The sequence below is a fragment of the Dipodomys spectabilis genome, unplaced genomic scaffold (genome assembly GCF_019054845.1).
Source record: "Dipodomys spectabilis isolate Male_0828 unplaced genomic scaffold, ASM1905484v1 ptg000095l, whole genome shotgun sequence".
NCBI lineage: Eukaryota > Metazoa > Chordata > Mammalia > Rodentia > Heteromyidae > Dipodomys > Dipodomys spectabilis.
In genome coordinates this window covers 38722864-38739465 of record NW_024870772.1, presented here as the reverse complement: position 1 = coordinate 38739465, position 16602 = coordinate 38722864, and the positions used below count along the sequence as shown (strand labels likewise).

Below are 16602 nucleotides of genomic sequence, written 5' to 3'. Positions count from 1 at the left end.
CCAATTGTTTTGGCAGATATTGGAGCAGGCAAACACGCTCAACTGCATGCCATGGTGCCTGTGGGCTGAAGCTATCTCTTGGAGCCATGAGTGGATCCATCAGGTCTATGCCCTACCTTCTCCAACATTGCTGTTTTTAGGGCTCTATATAAATTCTGCTTTTGTATGGCCCACTCCAGCTCCCGAGAACTGGGGGAAAAGTTACAGTGGGAAAGTTATGGTCTTCCTAGCCGATATATAGAATTTTGAAGTACTCAAGAGATGTGTTTCAACAGAGTGAGATCAGAATAAATTTGACCTCCTATGAAAATATCTGATAGAGAAATTAGAATTATGGATAATACTGGAATATATGAGAGAATTATAGCTCCTAGGCTTTTCTATGCTAAAATAGAAAGTTTAGAAATAATTTTTTTGATTGCTGAATGAACAGGAAGAGCAACCAAATATGTGAAGGGATAATAGGAGTTGGATGGCAAGAAGCCCAGGCTATTGAGTCACTCATTAGGAAAAGATAGACAGACACTGTTCCTTTGGTGTCTTAGAACAACCTCTCCCCCTTACTTCTCACAGACTTCTCATGTGCTGGGCAGTTGTTTTGCTACTAAGCTATACTCTTGGCCCTTTTGTATTTCTTTGATTTTCCTACTGGGAATGTGAACTTTTGACAAACCAGGCAAACTGTCTTCCTCAAATGGGATCCCATCCCATTATGAACTGTGCTTCTGAGCATATACTTATTTTTTTATATACCTTTAAAAATCTGCTAAAGAATTTCCCCAGCTGAGGTCTCATTACAGTATCTCATTTGTATAGTATTTTTGCTTTTTAAAACATCTCTATGAAGTGGGTAGGGTGGTTTTATTGTCTGTATTTTGACAGATGAGAAAACTGAGGCTGAGGTTTTGCTTTGTGTTTGTGAAAATACAGTGTTTTCACAAAACTCAGCTAGAACTCCTTCCAGTTTCTTCAGGTTCTTTCTAAACATATGTAATCATTTGACTTTTGAGTTGGAGCCACCTCTTTACACCTGTGAGATTCAATAGTATAATCCAAACATATGGCTTAGTTCTGGAAGGACACTGGACAAAGCATTATGATAGGGTTCTTTGTTCCAAAAGTAGGATCCTTACTGTACATCTCTGAATGGAGTAAAGCATTATTGTTGCTCATTATTGAAATTCTGTTGCATTCTGTTTATTTAACCCTGTGGAATATGTTTATATTTTTAATGTGCAGTTTTCCTTAGGATGGGTCTTATACATGTTCTGTTCTATTTATAAAATCTTTTTTTTGAACCACTGTATCTTTTGGGCTTGGAATAAAATAATGACTATCCCCAGATGAATAGTTTGTCTTAGCCTTTATTCTATTTTATAGTAGCTTTTCTTTTCTCCTTAGATAATTTGTACCTTGTAGTACCTCAAAGGCTTCAATTTCTTCCTCTCTAGATTCCTCCCCTTCCAGGAAATGAGGAACTTGGTTTGGAGTAAAAGTGTCCATTTTTTTTTACAGCATTAGAGCATATAATTACAAGTATATGTATGTATAATGCATATGAATTTTTATTGAAAATAGTTATGTTTATCCTATTAGATAAATTTAGGTTTATTTTAGAATTAAACGAAAGCCAACTACTTAAACATGTTAAAACTTATTATTAGAGAACTGTTTTAAGCTCAGTGTTAATCATTGATCAACTTTAGTCATTAATAAAATATCAGTACTTTACAAACACATTCTCAAGAATTATAGCAATGACATATTTTGAGTATAGGTTAAGATTTCTTTTTTGGGGGGAGGGTGTCTGGTCATGGGGCCTGAACTCTGGGCCTGGGCGCTGTCCCTCAGCTCTTCAGCTCAAGGCTAGCGCTCTACCACTTGAGCCACAGCGCCATTTCCGGCTTTTTTCTTTTTGCTTATGTGGTGCTGAGGAATCGAACCCAGGGCCTCTGGCATGCAAGGCATGCGCTCTACCACTGAGCCACCTTCCCAGTCTCCCCTTTGCCAATTTCAATTAAACACTTTGGCCTATAAGAGCAGGGATCATCCCTCTCTGCCTTTCTGATCTCATCTCATCATTATCTTCCTTAGGAATTCCAGGCTAGGGCACCTAGACTTTGGTCACTTTCTTAAGTTACTTTGAGCCCCACTTCCCAGGAAGGAATGCTGCTGCCTTTGTCCAGAATGTTCTCTGCTTCCCACTCTGTCCCAGTTCCCACTTTCACTGTGACTGACCCCTAGCCAACTGTGGAGGCCAGTCTGTCTAGAGGCTTTTCCTGAGATTGTAGAGAGGATCAAGACTGCAGCTTGTGCTCCCATGTATCCTGTGTCCTTCCTTCACATTGGTAGACACATTTTGGGCTAGTTATTTATCTTCAGTGATTTGTTTAGCTTCTCTTCTTCCCAAGAAACAGTTAACCTAATGAAAGCAGGGATCTTGTCTATTTGCTTACCATTGCATCTCTCAGAACTTTGTACAGTCTGCTCTGAATAATAGCTTCTCAGTACCCCTGATTCAGAACATATAAACTACATATAGTCAAGTACTTCATGTCTGCAGACTCTGCCTTATTGCGGTTTGAAAATATTGTACTAGCTTGTACAGACCACTTCTTTATGACATCATTCACTAAACAATTGAAGTCATTATTTATGTAGCCTTTAAATTGCACTAGGTATTATAAGAAGTTTATAAATGAGTTAAAGTATTCAGGAATATGCACATGCTTCACTATGTTTTTAATAAGGGACTTGGGCATCCAGTGATTTTGTTTTTTGGTGTCCCTGGGAAATCTTGGAACTCATTTACTATGGATACACAGAGATGGATAAATGGTCAATTTTGGAATATAGAATAATAATATAGAATAATACATTCAGACAAACTATCAGTAATACCAGTAGGAATTTTGCTAGTTCCTGTATTAATGGATAAATAATAATCATATATAACTATGTACTACTAAATAACACTTTGTTTTGTTTTTGTGCTGGTCCTGATGTTTGAACTCAGGGCCTGAGCACTGTCCCTGTGCTTCTTTTAACCAAGGCTAGTGTTCTACCACTTGAGCCACAACTCTGCTTCTGGCTTTTTGGTAGTTTATTGGAGAAAAGAACCTCAGACTTTCCTGAGTGGGCTCGTTTCAAACCTCAGTCCACAGATCTTAGACTCCTGAGTAATTAGGATTTCGGGCATGAAATAACAGTGCCTGATGTAAATAATATTTTACCATATTTAAGAATAATTTGTTTTTCTTAGGTACTTTTAAGTTTTGCTTTTGTCAGTATTGTCTTTAGAAAATCATTTCATTTTAGCAAATGTCAAAGTTCAGCTGACTTAATGCACCCCTGAGTCTAGTTAACTTTAATTCTGAAACTTTTAAAGATTTATTTTGAAAACCTAAATATATAAAAGTAGAATAAAAAGATGCATATCCAGGTCCCCATAATGCAATGTCTGGCCAGTCTTGTTTTAGCTCTGTTCTCTCCCAAGGTCCTTTGTCCATCCGTGGATTATTTTAAAGCAAATCTGATATTATTTTGTTTCATACATAGTTTAGTAAGTTCCTCATGAAGAAAGGCACTAAAAAAGTTAACTTACAATATTGATATCATACCTGAAATGACTAATTCTTTAATATTGACAAAATACTTAGTAAATATTCATTTTTCTGCTGATTTAAAAAACTATATACAAATTAGGATTCAACTAACCTGTTTTTTAAAATCTTTTTTGTTGTTTATATGTTTTTATTTAGTTAGATATATTTATTCTATATATCTTTATTTCTTTTTCTTTTTTTTCTTTTTGGGCCAGTCCTGGGACTTGAACTCAGGGCCTAGGTACTGTTCTTTAGCATTTTCACTCAAGGCTAGTACTGTATCATTTGAGCCATAGCTACACTTCTGGCTCTTTGGTGGTTAATTGGAGATAAAAGTCTCAGGGACTTTTCCTGCGCAGGCTGGCTTTGAGTATAATCCACAGATTTCAGTTTCTTAAGTAGCTACCATTACAGGCATGAGCCACCAGCATGCACCTCCTATGTATATATTTAAAGGTATCCTTTGTCTTCTATAATTTCCGAAATTCTGGATTTTGCCCATTTTATCCTTACAGTGTTCCTAAAAATACTCCTTTTTCTCCAAGTTTCTTATAAACTTAACTGATAAGTAACTAAAAAAAGTGAATAAGGTCTAAATTATTTTTCCTTTTTTAAGTATAAGTCATTTCCCTCACTGATTTGAGATGTTATTTTTACTAAATTTCCATATTAATGCCATTGTTTTAGGTTTTAAGGGAATAAAGAAAATCACTGTAGTTTAGCTTCTAGTAATTAAGGTAGAATCCCAGTTGTCTGAATGTTGATTTTGCTTAATTATAACTTTTCTTTCTCTCAGATTTGGCAAGAGGGAAAATATACATTTGCTGTTTGTTTTTATAATCCCTGAAAATTTTAAAGGTATGTATCTGCTGGATATAGCATTTGTTTTTCCTTCAAATAGAAATCCTAAGGTCACTATGTAACCCACAGATTCTTAGGTTGTGTTTCAGGGTATGGAGCTGATATTACTTTAAGTGAACCACTGACAATGGAAAAAATGAATATTGTGCTAAAATACTGGAGAGCATATTTCACAAATAGTGGTAAGTTAAAAATAAGTTTTTAAAAGATTGAAAAATTCTACATAGAATTCTGTGAAAACTATGTTTGTACTTTTTTTTTTTTTTTGGGTCCAGTCGTCCAGTCGTGGGGCCTGAACTCAGGGCCTGGGCGCTGTCACTCAGCTCTTCAGCTCAAGGCTAGAGCTCTACCAATTGAGCCACAGCGCCACTTCCAGCTTTTTTCTTTTTGCTTATGTGGTGCTGGGGAATTGAACCCAGGGCCTCATGCATGCAAGGCAAGTACTCTTCCACTGAGCCACCTTCTCAGCCCTGTTTGTACATTTTTTAAATGAACTTTCCACTAAGCACTTTATTTTCTTAGGTTTAACTGTTTTCTATGTAATGAATAGGTAATCTTTTTAGGAGACTAGGTAGTATTTTTAGGAGAAAATAGGTGTCAATAAAGAAAAAAATACATGACATCTTCAGAGGTTTACAATGTGTTGCATAATAAGCACATAATATAAACATAATATACAATATGTGTGATAAGCACATAGCTTTTGTTGTTTTATTTTGTTTTAGCGAAATTGTTTCCTTTTTTTGTAAACTGACTACCATTATTTCTTATTCATTTAAATGAAACCAAGGTAGTAACCTGGAATTCAATACTTCCTTTATTGTAAAATAGTTGCACATAAATTTCCTCTTGTGATAAAGAGCAATTATCCTTTATCTTTTAGATTCTTAGACACAGAGAATTAGTGTCAACACTTCAATGAGACATCACATTGCTAATCTCTTTACCTGTTTTATTATGTGTATTGCTAATGTCTAAACATTGATTAAATTAGCTCTTCTTGTCAAAGAAGAACAGATTCCATGTCTGAAGTTCAAGGACTACAGGAATTAATATTGGTCAGTGACTTTGGTTGTTGTAGGCTTGTGGATAAACTTAAACATCTTGTAGAGCTAAGATGAGATCAAATGGAGAGATATTGGTCTGGGATACAAAGTTTTAGCTGTGTAAGATGAGTAAATTCTGGAGATCTAATGTACAGCTTGGTGACCACAGTTAACAGTACTGTACTGAATACTTAAAACTTACTATCAAGGTGAATCTATAGTGCTCCTATCACATGCACGAGAAGAAAACAAGGAAAATAAATAATTACCTTACCTATCAAAGGTAAAGTATTTAACTTGATTGAAGTTATTCATAGTATCTGTTTATATCATCTTCTGTTATCCACCCTAAATATATTATAATTCTCAATTGTTAATTATACTGCCATAAGGCTGGAAACATTTTTTTGTACTGTTACTGGGCCTTAAACTCAGGGCCTTGAGCTCTCACTTGCTTTTTCTACTCAAGGCTGGCACTCTGCCACTTGAGCCACAGATCCACTTGTAGTGTTTTGATAGTTAATTGGATCTAAGAGTCTCAGACTTTCCTGCCCAGGCTGGCTTTGAACCATGATCCTCAGATCTCAGCCTCCTGAGTAGCTGAGATTATAGGGGTGAGCCACCAGTATCTGACTAGAAACTTTTTTTTTAGCGTTTATATTTTTAAATTGTTACTGTAAAAGTGACATACAGAGGGGTTACAGCTACAGTTACGTAAGTCAGGTAATGAGTACATTTCCTTTTTTAAAAAATCAATTTTTAAAAAATTGAAGTTGAGATTATAGTTTTTCTTGAAATCTATCTGGAAATACTTTCCAGGATTATTATGTGTAAATGTCTTCTCCAGATGAAACAAGATTCAACCCACCTGCTTTTTGAACTGCTATTTTTAAATATTCAGATGAGTGAATGTGCTCTGTGGACCCTTTGATAGTTTTTCACTGTATGTGGCCGGGCATGGTGGCCAAGTTCTCTTTTGTGGTCTTTCCTTATGTGGTTTTCAGTGGAAATAGAGCAGCTGCTCATTCATTACCTGCCCAGCTTCTTGCTATTGGTCATGGCCATGTCTGCTTCCAGTTGTCTCATCTTTACTCCAAGGATGAGCAGCTGCAAAAAATACTTTTTCCAGAGACCATATTTTGATAATGCAGCTGCTTAATGAAGACTCATGCATATTTTTTGTCTTGACATTTACCTATAAATAGGACCTTGATAAGTAAACTCAGTTGAATGTTTTAAGCACACCTGTCACCATGCTCCTAGAATGTGATTGTAAAGAAGATACCCTAAGGTAAAAAGTACATAGTGTTCTAGTTCCACTTTCTAATCTGATTGGTTTTATGCTTCACTAACTAAAATCTATAAATTGCCTTCTGTTAAAAATGCTGCTTTGTAAAATCATTATTAGTGATTTTGGAATTAAAATGGGTCTCTTTTAAAAGGTTCGGTTAAGAATGAAAATTCTCTGAGGACTGAACAACGTGGATTTTCCCTGCGGAGCTCAAGCAGTAAACCTCTGGAATATTTTTCTTCCAATCTATTTACTCGGTTAGTTTCTGTTATACTTTTTCATATTTACAATTTTTATGGTCGGCATTTCACTAAAAAGATATCTGGAGGACATGTGGCTTATGATGCTCATTTAAATATTGAGGGTAATGCAAAAAATAGTTCTTTTGTAGAAGGATGAAAAATTTTCTGTGTTTCAAGACTACATATACTAGCTGGGTACTGATGGCTCATGTCTGTAATGCTAGCCACTCAGGAGTCTGAGATCTGAGGATCCCTGTTTGAAGCCAATTTGGACAGCAAAGTCTGTAAGATTCTTATTTCCAATTAACACCCAAAAAGTTGGAGGTGGCTCAAGTGATAGAGTATCAGCCTTGAGCAAAAGAGCTAAGTGACAGTGCCCAGGCCCCAAGTTCAAAGCCTTATACAATTGCAAGGTAGTAAGTTCTCTAGTGGGGAACTTTATTAGTGTTAGGATCTGGGTAAATCTTTCTTCAAGCAGAAATTCGGAGCCCCAGTATTAAACAGGCAAGAGCAGTATGACTTACTTGTTACCTACTGTCTTTCTCCTTGTCGTCTTTTTAAACTTGTGAGCTCACCACCCCTGTTTCTGAAAAACACCCTTACAAAAGAATTTTGAGATTCTGTTAGACACTCATGTAGCTTGTAGGATAATGTTGATAGGCAGAAAAGTTTTGGTTTGTTGGTCTTTTTCCCTAAAAGAATTAAAAACTGGCATTTAAACCTGCATTGAACAGGCTATTGGCCATGGTGAGATCCTTCTAATGCTAACATTGATAGCTCATAGAAGTTTCATTTTTGTTAATTTTGCCCTTTGAGCTGATTTTCAAGGAGACTTAGGGCTTCACATAGTGGTAGAAGAGCAAAGGCCAGCGGTACTGGAAGTGGTGAGAAATTTGAGCCATTTCCGGAATTTGTAGAATGTAGCCACCTACTGTTTTGAACAGGGATGGTATTTGGCAGCCTGTTAATTGTGGGTGAACCAAAGATGAGCTCACTCAAGTACTGCACAGAGAGCAACAGCTTTATGTATCTTATTTAGCATTTTAACCTCAAAGAGCCTTACTATACCTAGCAGATGATATCTTATCTGGGATATGATTGTGAAGGATATCATGATTTTTTTTTAATATTACTTAAAAGTAGTCTCTACTTATGTTGAATCTTAAGTCTTCCCTTAGAGTTTTACCATGATAAAATAAAAGTAAAATTTCAAATCTAGTTATATCTTGTTGGGTAAAGTAAATAGGATTGGTTTACAGATTTCTTTTTTTTTTTTTTGGGGTCCGGTCATGGGGCCTGGGCGTTGTCCCTTAGCTCTTCAGCTCAAGGCTAGCACTCTACCACTTGAGCCACAGTGCCACTTCCAGCTTTTTCCTTTTTGTTTATGTGGTGCTGAGGAATCGAACCCAGGGCCTCAGGCATGCAAGGCAAGCGCTCTACCACTGAGCCACCTTCCCAGCCCGGTTTACAGATTTCTTAAGTTAATGTTTTTGTTTTTGTTTTTTGTTTTTTAAGTTCTGGGCCTGGTCACTGTCCCTAACTTCTTTTTACTCAAGGCTAGCACTCTACCACTTAAGCTACAGAACCACTTTCAGTCTTTTCAGTGATTAATTGGAGATAGTCTCATGGACTTTAGAGATATAGGCATGAGCCACCAGTGCCCAGCTAATAATTTTCTTTTTTTTTTTTTGTCAGTTGTGGGGCTTGAACTCTGGGCCTGAGCACTGTCCCTCAGCTCTTAAGCTGAAGCACCACTTCTGGTTTTCTGATGGTTTATTGGAGATAAGAGTTTCATGGCGTTTCCTTCCCGGGCTGGCTTTGAGCCATGATCCTCAGATCTTAGCCTCTTGAGTAGCTAGGATTACAAGCGTGAGCCACCGGCACCCGGCCCTAATAATGTTTTTTTAATTAATAAAAATCATGTCTGAGGAAAACTAGTAGAGCTAGAAAGAATCCATTAGATGACAAGTTTGTGTGTGTGTCTGTGTGTGTGTCTGTGTCTGTGTGTGTGTCTGTGTCTGTCTGTGTGTCTGTTGGTCATGGGCCTGAACTCTGGGCCTGGGCACTGTCCCTCAGCTCTTCAGCTCAAGGCTAGCGCTCTACCACTTGAGCCATAGTACCACCTCCAGCTTTTTCTGCTTATGTGGTGCTGAGGACTCGAACCCAGGGCCTCATGCATGCAAGGCAAGCATTCTACTACTGAGCCACCTTCCCAGCCCTAGATGACAAGTCTTAAAATGGAGAAACCTTGACTTTACTGATCAATTTGGAATTGGACAGGTCCTAGCTGTTGAATCCTTCATAGGTCTTGTAGTTTGCCTGCCTTTCTGCTCTATTACTTGTAATAGGGTTCTGTTGCAATAAAAACCATTACCAGTTGAAAAATATAAATTAAAAATACATTTATTATACCTAACCTACTAAACATAATAGCTTAGCCTAAGCAATCTTGTCAGTACTGAACTTGAACCCAGAGTCTTGAATTTAGGGCCTTGAATTCTGGTGTGGTTTTTTCACTTAAGGCTGGACCTCTACCTCATGAACACACCTCTATTTCCAGCATTTTGATGGTTAACTAGAGGTGAGAGTCTCACAGATTTGTCTGCCCTACCTGGCTTCTAACCAAGATCCTCAGATCTTAGTCTCTTGAGTAGTTAAGATTACAAGTGTAAACTACCAACACTTGGCTTTTTAGTCTAGGCAATCTTAATCTTACTCAGAAAGCATTTACTTATAGTTGAATAGAGTCAGCTAGTACAAAGCCTATTTAGGAGCATTGAAGATGTTCACTAATTTGAATCCTATACTGAAAGTGAAAATGGCATGGTGGTATTGGTATGTTTTCACACTATCATAAAGCCAAAGAATTGGAAATGGAACCATAGTCATTTGGGATTGTAATCAATGAAGTTAGAAATTTTCATTTTGATTTTATCTGTCATATTGTACCAGTGCACTTTAGAAGTTTGATCAGTCATTGATTTTGTGATGATTTTAATATATTTTTTGAAATATTGAATGACAACATGCTTACACTATATATAAGGTATGAAGCAAAAGACTTAGAGAATCATCATTTGATTAGTGAATTGGTGCTTGTTGTTTAATATTGCCTGACAATCTTCCTCTTTAATGTATGATGTGATTTTTCTCTGATTTCTAGCACTAAATCTGTAAGACATGACATTAAACTTGAATTAAATGCCTCATTATCAGATTTTGAGAACAGCAAAAAGATTTTTCTTCATTCAAGCAAAGAGAAGATGAGAAGGTAAATATTGATGCGGGCCTTTAAAATTTTTTTAAATTGTTATAAAGATGATGTACAAATCTTTCCATTTCCTTAAGAATGATACAATATCATTCTTTTTGATAAGCATAGAATTTTGTTGTGTATGTATGCCACATTTTCTCAATCCGTTTGTCCACCGAGGGGCATCTGAGTTGATTCCACTTCTTGGTTGTGGTAAACAATGCTGTAATGAGCATGGATGTGCTAGTAGCTTTAGTGTGGCCTTGTTTGTGGTCTATTGGATAAATGCCCCGGAGTGGATTGCTGGGTCATAGGGAAGCTCTATGTTTAGTCTTTTGAGGAACCTCCATACAACTTTCCACAGTGATTGAGTAAATTTACATTCCCACCAACAGTATAGTAGAGATCACTGTCTCCCCCCAACCTCCCAACTCCACTTGTGTTATTTTAGTTTTGTTGATAGTGGCCATTCTAACTGGGGTGAGGTAGAATCTCAATGTTGTTTTGATTTGCATTTCTTGTATGGCCAGAAATGTTGAACATTTCTTCATGTGTCTATGGGTCATTCTTACTTCTGAGAAGTCTTTCTGTAAGTCATTTATTAATTGGGCTGTTGTTTCTTTGAGTGTTATTTTTGGTGTGGTTTGATAGGTTGCATGGTTGCTTTCATTTGAATGTGCCTACAAATCTACAAGTAAATACAATGGATGGTAAAAGACAAAAAATAAACTTAGACGTGATAAATAATGCAGGATTCTAGACATTCACACAGTGAGACCAAAGGATATTCTTAGAAGAGGATCACAAAGGCTCAATAGCTATGTGCATATAATCATATAAAATGATGTTTATCAAAATAAACTCCCAAGAAATGAAAATGAGGCTTTTTTTCTCCTTTGTCTCTGTTTTTGATTTCTGACTTTTGTCTTGTATGTAAGTTTATCTGTTTGGGGGAGGTTAAGGTGAGAAATGGTGAGACAAAGGGTGAACAAATGCAGGAACAAACGGATTATATAACTTATGGTAAGGGAATACCTAGGACTTAACAAAGAAGTGAAGGACCTTTAAAAACCTGAAGAAGGAAATCAAAAAAGATCTAAGGAAGTGGAAAAACCTCCCATGATCCTGGATTGGGAGGATTAACATCGAGAAAATGGCAGTACTGCCAAAGGCTATCTATTCAATGTGATACCTATCACTATCCCAACATCATTCTTCAATGAAATAGAAGCAATCCAAAAATTCATATGGAACAATAAAAGAAACCAAATAGCAAAAATAATCCTTAGCAGAAAGAACAGTGCTGGAGGAATATCAATACCAAACTTCAAACTCTACTACAAAGCCATAGTAATCAAAACAGCTTGGTATTGGCACAAGAACAGACCTCAGGACCAATGGAATAGAACTGAAGACCCACAAATGAACCCACAGATGAATAGCCACCTAATCTTTGATAAGGGAGCTAAAAAAATAGAATGGAAGAAAGACAGCCTCTTCAGTAAATGGTGCTAGCAAAATTGGTTAAACATCTGTAGAAAACTAAAGCTAGATGCTTTTGTATCAACCTACACCAGAATCAACTCCAAATGGATCAAAGACTTTGAAGTCAAAGCAGACTCCTGAAAACATTACAGGAAAGAATAGGAAAAACTCTAGGGCTCCTTAGCACAGGCTGAAATTTTCTTAATAAAGACCCAGAAACACAAGAAATTAAAGAAAGGTTGTACAAATGGGATTGCATGAAGCTGCAGAGTTTCTGCATGGCAAAGGACATAGCTAGCAAGATCAATAGAAAGCCCACAGACTGGGAAAAGATCTTTACTAGCCATACAATAGACAAGGGTCTCTAAAATATACTTAGAACTAAAAAAATTAAATCCCCCAACAACAAATCCTCAAAGAAACAACTGTCCCATTAATAAGTGGGCTAAAGACTTAAAGAGAAGCTTCTCTGAAAAGGAAATAAGAATGGCCAATAGACACATGAAGAAATGCTCAATTTCTCTAGCCATAAAAGAAATGCAAATCAAAACAACATTGAGATTCCACCTCACCCCAGTTAGAATGACTATAATCAAGAACTCTAATAACAACAGATGCTGGAGGGGATGTGGCCAGAAGGGAACCCTACTGTATTGTTAGTGGAAGTGTAAACTTGTTCAACTACTTTGGAAAGCAGTATGGAGTTTCCTCAGAAGACTACACATAGAGTTCCCCTATGACCCAGCAATCCCACTTTTGGGCATTTACCCAAACAATAATAAAGAAGGCCATACTAAAGCTACCAGTACAACTATGTTTATTGCAACATTATTCTCCATAGCTAAGATGTGGAACCAACCCAGATGCCCCTCAGTATATGAATGGATCAAGAAAATGTGATATCTATCTATCTATCTGTCTGTCTGTCTGTCTGTCTGTCTGTCTGTCTGTCTGTCTGTCTGTCTGTCTGTCTGTCTGTGCTGTCTGTCTGTCTGTCTGTCTGTCTGTCTGTCTATCTATCTATCATGGAATTCTATACCTCCATCAGAAAGAATGATACTGCTTCATTTGTTAGGAAATGCAAAGACTTGGAAAAATTATATTAAGTGAAGTAAGCCAGACCCAAAGAAACCTATGTCCCTTTTTCTCCCCCTTATCTGCACTAAGTAGTATATATCTAGGCCAAGCAGAGAAGATCTAAAGCTATGCACATATAACCATATAAGATGATGCTAAGTGAAATGAACCCCAAGAGAAGGACACAAGAAGTTTTATCTTTCTTGCTGTTGTTTCTAATGTATTTATAATGTACTATGTGATATTTTTGTTTCTTTTGTATGTTCTTCCCCCATGGTACAACCCCTGTTTTCACTGTATTTAATTCCAGTGCCCTGTATCTTGTATAATCATTTTTCTAATTTGGGGAGGGGAAGGGAAATAACAAAGTGCTGAAATAAGGGTACAGGTTGACCCATTGTAACAAGAGATGTAACAATGAGACTCATTGTAACAATGAGAAAATGAACTTTACAAATTTAGGATGGCAGGGGGGGGGGGCGGGGGGAGGGAGTAGTTGGGGAGATAGGACAGGAAGGGATGGTAGGGGAAAAACAAAGGAGGAGGTAACAATGCTTGATAGGAAATCTATTCATTACCTTACTCATGTCACTAACCCCTCTGTATAGTATATTTACAATAAAAAGTCTATACTAAAAAAAAGCAAATGGCAGGGTGTCAGAGGGAAAAATCTGTGAGAAAATAAGATAAGAGGTGGCACTGTTAGAAAAGAAATTTTCGCATTGACTTATATAACTATAACCCCTGTGTACATCACCTTTACAATAACAATAAAAAAGATGGTGGATGGAGGGGTTACAGTTACATAAGTCAAGGAAAGAATACAGTTCATTATGGAAAATATAACTCCCTCACTTTCTTGATGCAGCCCTTTTAAAGATTTCTCTTTTGAAGGAAGAATTACTTCCATAAATTTCATAGCTTTTCTCAGTATTTTAAAAGTCAAAACAAAAACTGGCAAATATGGCAACTAAATAAATGTCACTTATTCAGTCATTGGGGTATATTTTATATGCCACAACATGATTGGAGAACTGAGATTTTTTTAAAGTCCCTCCCTTCAAAGGAGGTCTCTGTCTAGTGCTCAGATCTGTAAACAGGCTATTATAGAAAATTATACTCTGATAAAAATTATGATAGAGAGGGACAGAGTATGCATACTCTGAAGGTTATGTGAGACAGAAGGGAACAAGCTTTTTTGAAGGGATAGCTAAGATGAGCATTCAAGGTAAGTCACTATTTGATTCAGAAGCTGGGAAAGGGATCAGGAAGGTGGGAAGGGGAATAAGAGGGCTGAGTGTGTTCAAAGGGCACTGTGAGCATATATGAAAATACCATAATGAAACCCTTCTCAGATTACAAATGTAGGGAATAGCAAAAACAGTCTGACATTACCAAAGAGTCCAGTGAATCCATGGAATTGCAGATATGGTATTGGCTGTCAGGACTTGAGTGATAGAAGGCAAGAGGGTGGTATTATAAGTTAGTAGCACAGGCAGAAGTATTGGGCCATGGAATTTGAATGGCACCCTGGACTCTTGCCAAGCCACTGAAAAGGATTTTAGCAAAGGAGAAACACTCTAACTTGGTGTTAAGTGAGACTTGAGTCTAGTGGCCAGAGGAAATCTGTGGTAAGCAAAGGGGACCCCCTTGAGCAATGATATTGAAAGTAGCATAGAGACATTTAAGGCTATGAAAGTGAAATTCACTGCTAGAGAGGTGGAAGGAAAGAGAGTGTTGAATAAGAAACAGTACTAGAGGGGTTGTATATGACCGAAGTATATTATGCATATATGGAAACATCATGGTGAAACCCTTTAACAATGCCACTTAAAAAGCCCTTACCTGTCTCTGGGAGAAAGAAAGAGAGGAGGGAGAAAAGGAGGGATACAGCCAGGTTCAGGTATTTAAGTCAGTAAAATCAGTATGACTATGGCTGAAGAGGGAGTCCAGCAAGCTTCTGGTATTGTACTAGGAGATACAGTAGGGTAGCTGTCTGAAGGGTGGAAAATGAGTGATTCTGTTAGTTGAGTTTGAACACCAGCAGGGTTTGGTAGAATAAGAGATTGCTACTTTGATGGCAGAGGAAGTTCTAAGCTGTTAACATGGGGTGAACAGTGTCGGAGGACAGGGTCTTTGAAGCAGTGGATGACTGTAATGAGAAGAGACAGTAAAGAAGAGAACATTGGTGCAATCTCAGTATTTACGATACAGGTAGCAGGAAAGAAGCTGGGAACAAGGAAAAGTGAGGGTGATAAGGAGAAAACCAAGTGCAAGCAGTATGGAGAGCAGGGGAGTAGGTTCCTTGGGAGTATTATGATGGTATTATAATATTGTGAATATAATATATAGTCTCTATGATGATAATATAGGATTATTCCAGAGTATTATAGTTGACTATTTGTATTTAGCAAAACCTAAATGTCACTAATCTCATTAAAGACTTATTTTCCTGACATGGTTAGGAAAGAAGCCCTGTGGAAGAAAGGTGAGAAGTGAACGATGGGAACATAAATGAAAGGAAGGATAGTGGAGGTATGAGGTATATTTCAAAGGATACTTAGAGTAATGTGAAATGAAAGATTGTTTGTGTGTATTACAAATGAAAACATCATGGAGGAAGAGCAAGAGGTCTTGAAGATGCTTACATTCTGGATGCATTCATTTTCCTCTATCTCACACTTTTATTGATTGGTGATTTGTGAAGGGTTCAGCTAGGCAGTTCTGCCTATAAGACTCTAACAGGTCATTTGGTAGTTTTTGGCTTTGGCTGTCTAAGTCAGTAGGGTACAAGACTAGACATCACATATCTAGAAGCCTTGTAGGGATGATGGGAAAACTCATTTTCACCCTTGTGAAGCAGTTTTTTTTAAAGCAGTTTTAACGGGTTACTTATAGTTCCTTTCCCTTCCTTCTACTACTACTAGTCAGCTGTTTTGTCTTTTGTTTTGCTTTTAAACTGCTTAGAAAACACAGTTTTATTAAGGCTAGAGATATCATGCATGTCACCAAGGGTTTTGAATATTTGCAGATGCAATTTTTAAACCACTATATTGCCCTTATTTTTCTTTATTAGAATAGATTTATTAAAAAGTTAGCTTACAAATTCTAATATTCTTGGTGAGGTTGTAACAAGAGGTTTAGGCCATAGGCCCAAATTTAGAGCCCTGGATTTAAACCTGGATTAAAAAAACAAACCAAAACCCCCAAAATGCAAAAAACAAGAGTAAGCAACAGGTGGGATGTAAGTGGGGGGTGAAGGGCAGAGAAAGGATATTTAATTAATGTGTCAAGTCTGTGAAGTAGGAAGAGGCAAAGTAAGTACTTCATCCCATCTTTGGTGTAGAGCTATGACCTCTGGGGTTAAAGAAAGAATTGAGGCAAGGGGTGAAAGATGGGCAGAATTATTAAACAGTTCCAGGTAAAGTATGGTCTCTTGATCATTATTTCCATCCTGGTTCTGAAAGGGCTCTAGAGGATTTGCCATCATTTGCCATTTGGTCAGAAAAAGTAAATCAGTGTTGCCTGGGTGGTGATTTGTCTTACTCTGTCCTACAGAAGTTCTGCTATTTCTTTCCTTGGAGGTAGTCTTTTTCCCCTTTCCTGTTCTTTTAGTAAGGATAATATTGATTAGATTCCAAAGTAAGGGAACTTCTCAGACTAAAGAACACAGTTGAAAAATGGAGACATGGATGCCAAGCTTCTGTGCTGTTCTCAATTAATTAATAGATTCAAAGAGTCA

General features: G+C 37.1%; 1 protein-coding gene across 1 annotated transcript in view; it reads left to right on the top strand.

The window, feature by feature from the left end:
- The window catches only part of LOC122112882 (spermatogenesis- and oogenesis-specific basic helix-loop-helix-containing protein 2-like), a 40921-nt gene that overhangs the window by 3187 nt on the left and 21132 nt on the right, over window positions 1-16602 (top strand). Inside the window, exons 3-6 of the mRNA XM_042685839.1 lie at window positions 4402-4463; window positions 4544-4645; window positions 6955-7060; window positions 10209-10316. Coding sequence (XP_042541773.1) covers window positions 4402-4463; window positions 4544-4645; window positions 6955-7060; window positions 10209-10316 — 378 coding nt within the window. The remainder of the gene's footprint in view (window positions 1-4401; window positions 4464-4543; window positions 4646-6954; window positions 7061-10208; window positions 10317-16602) is intronic.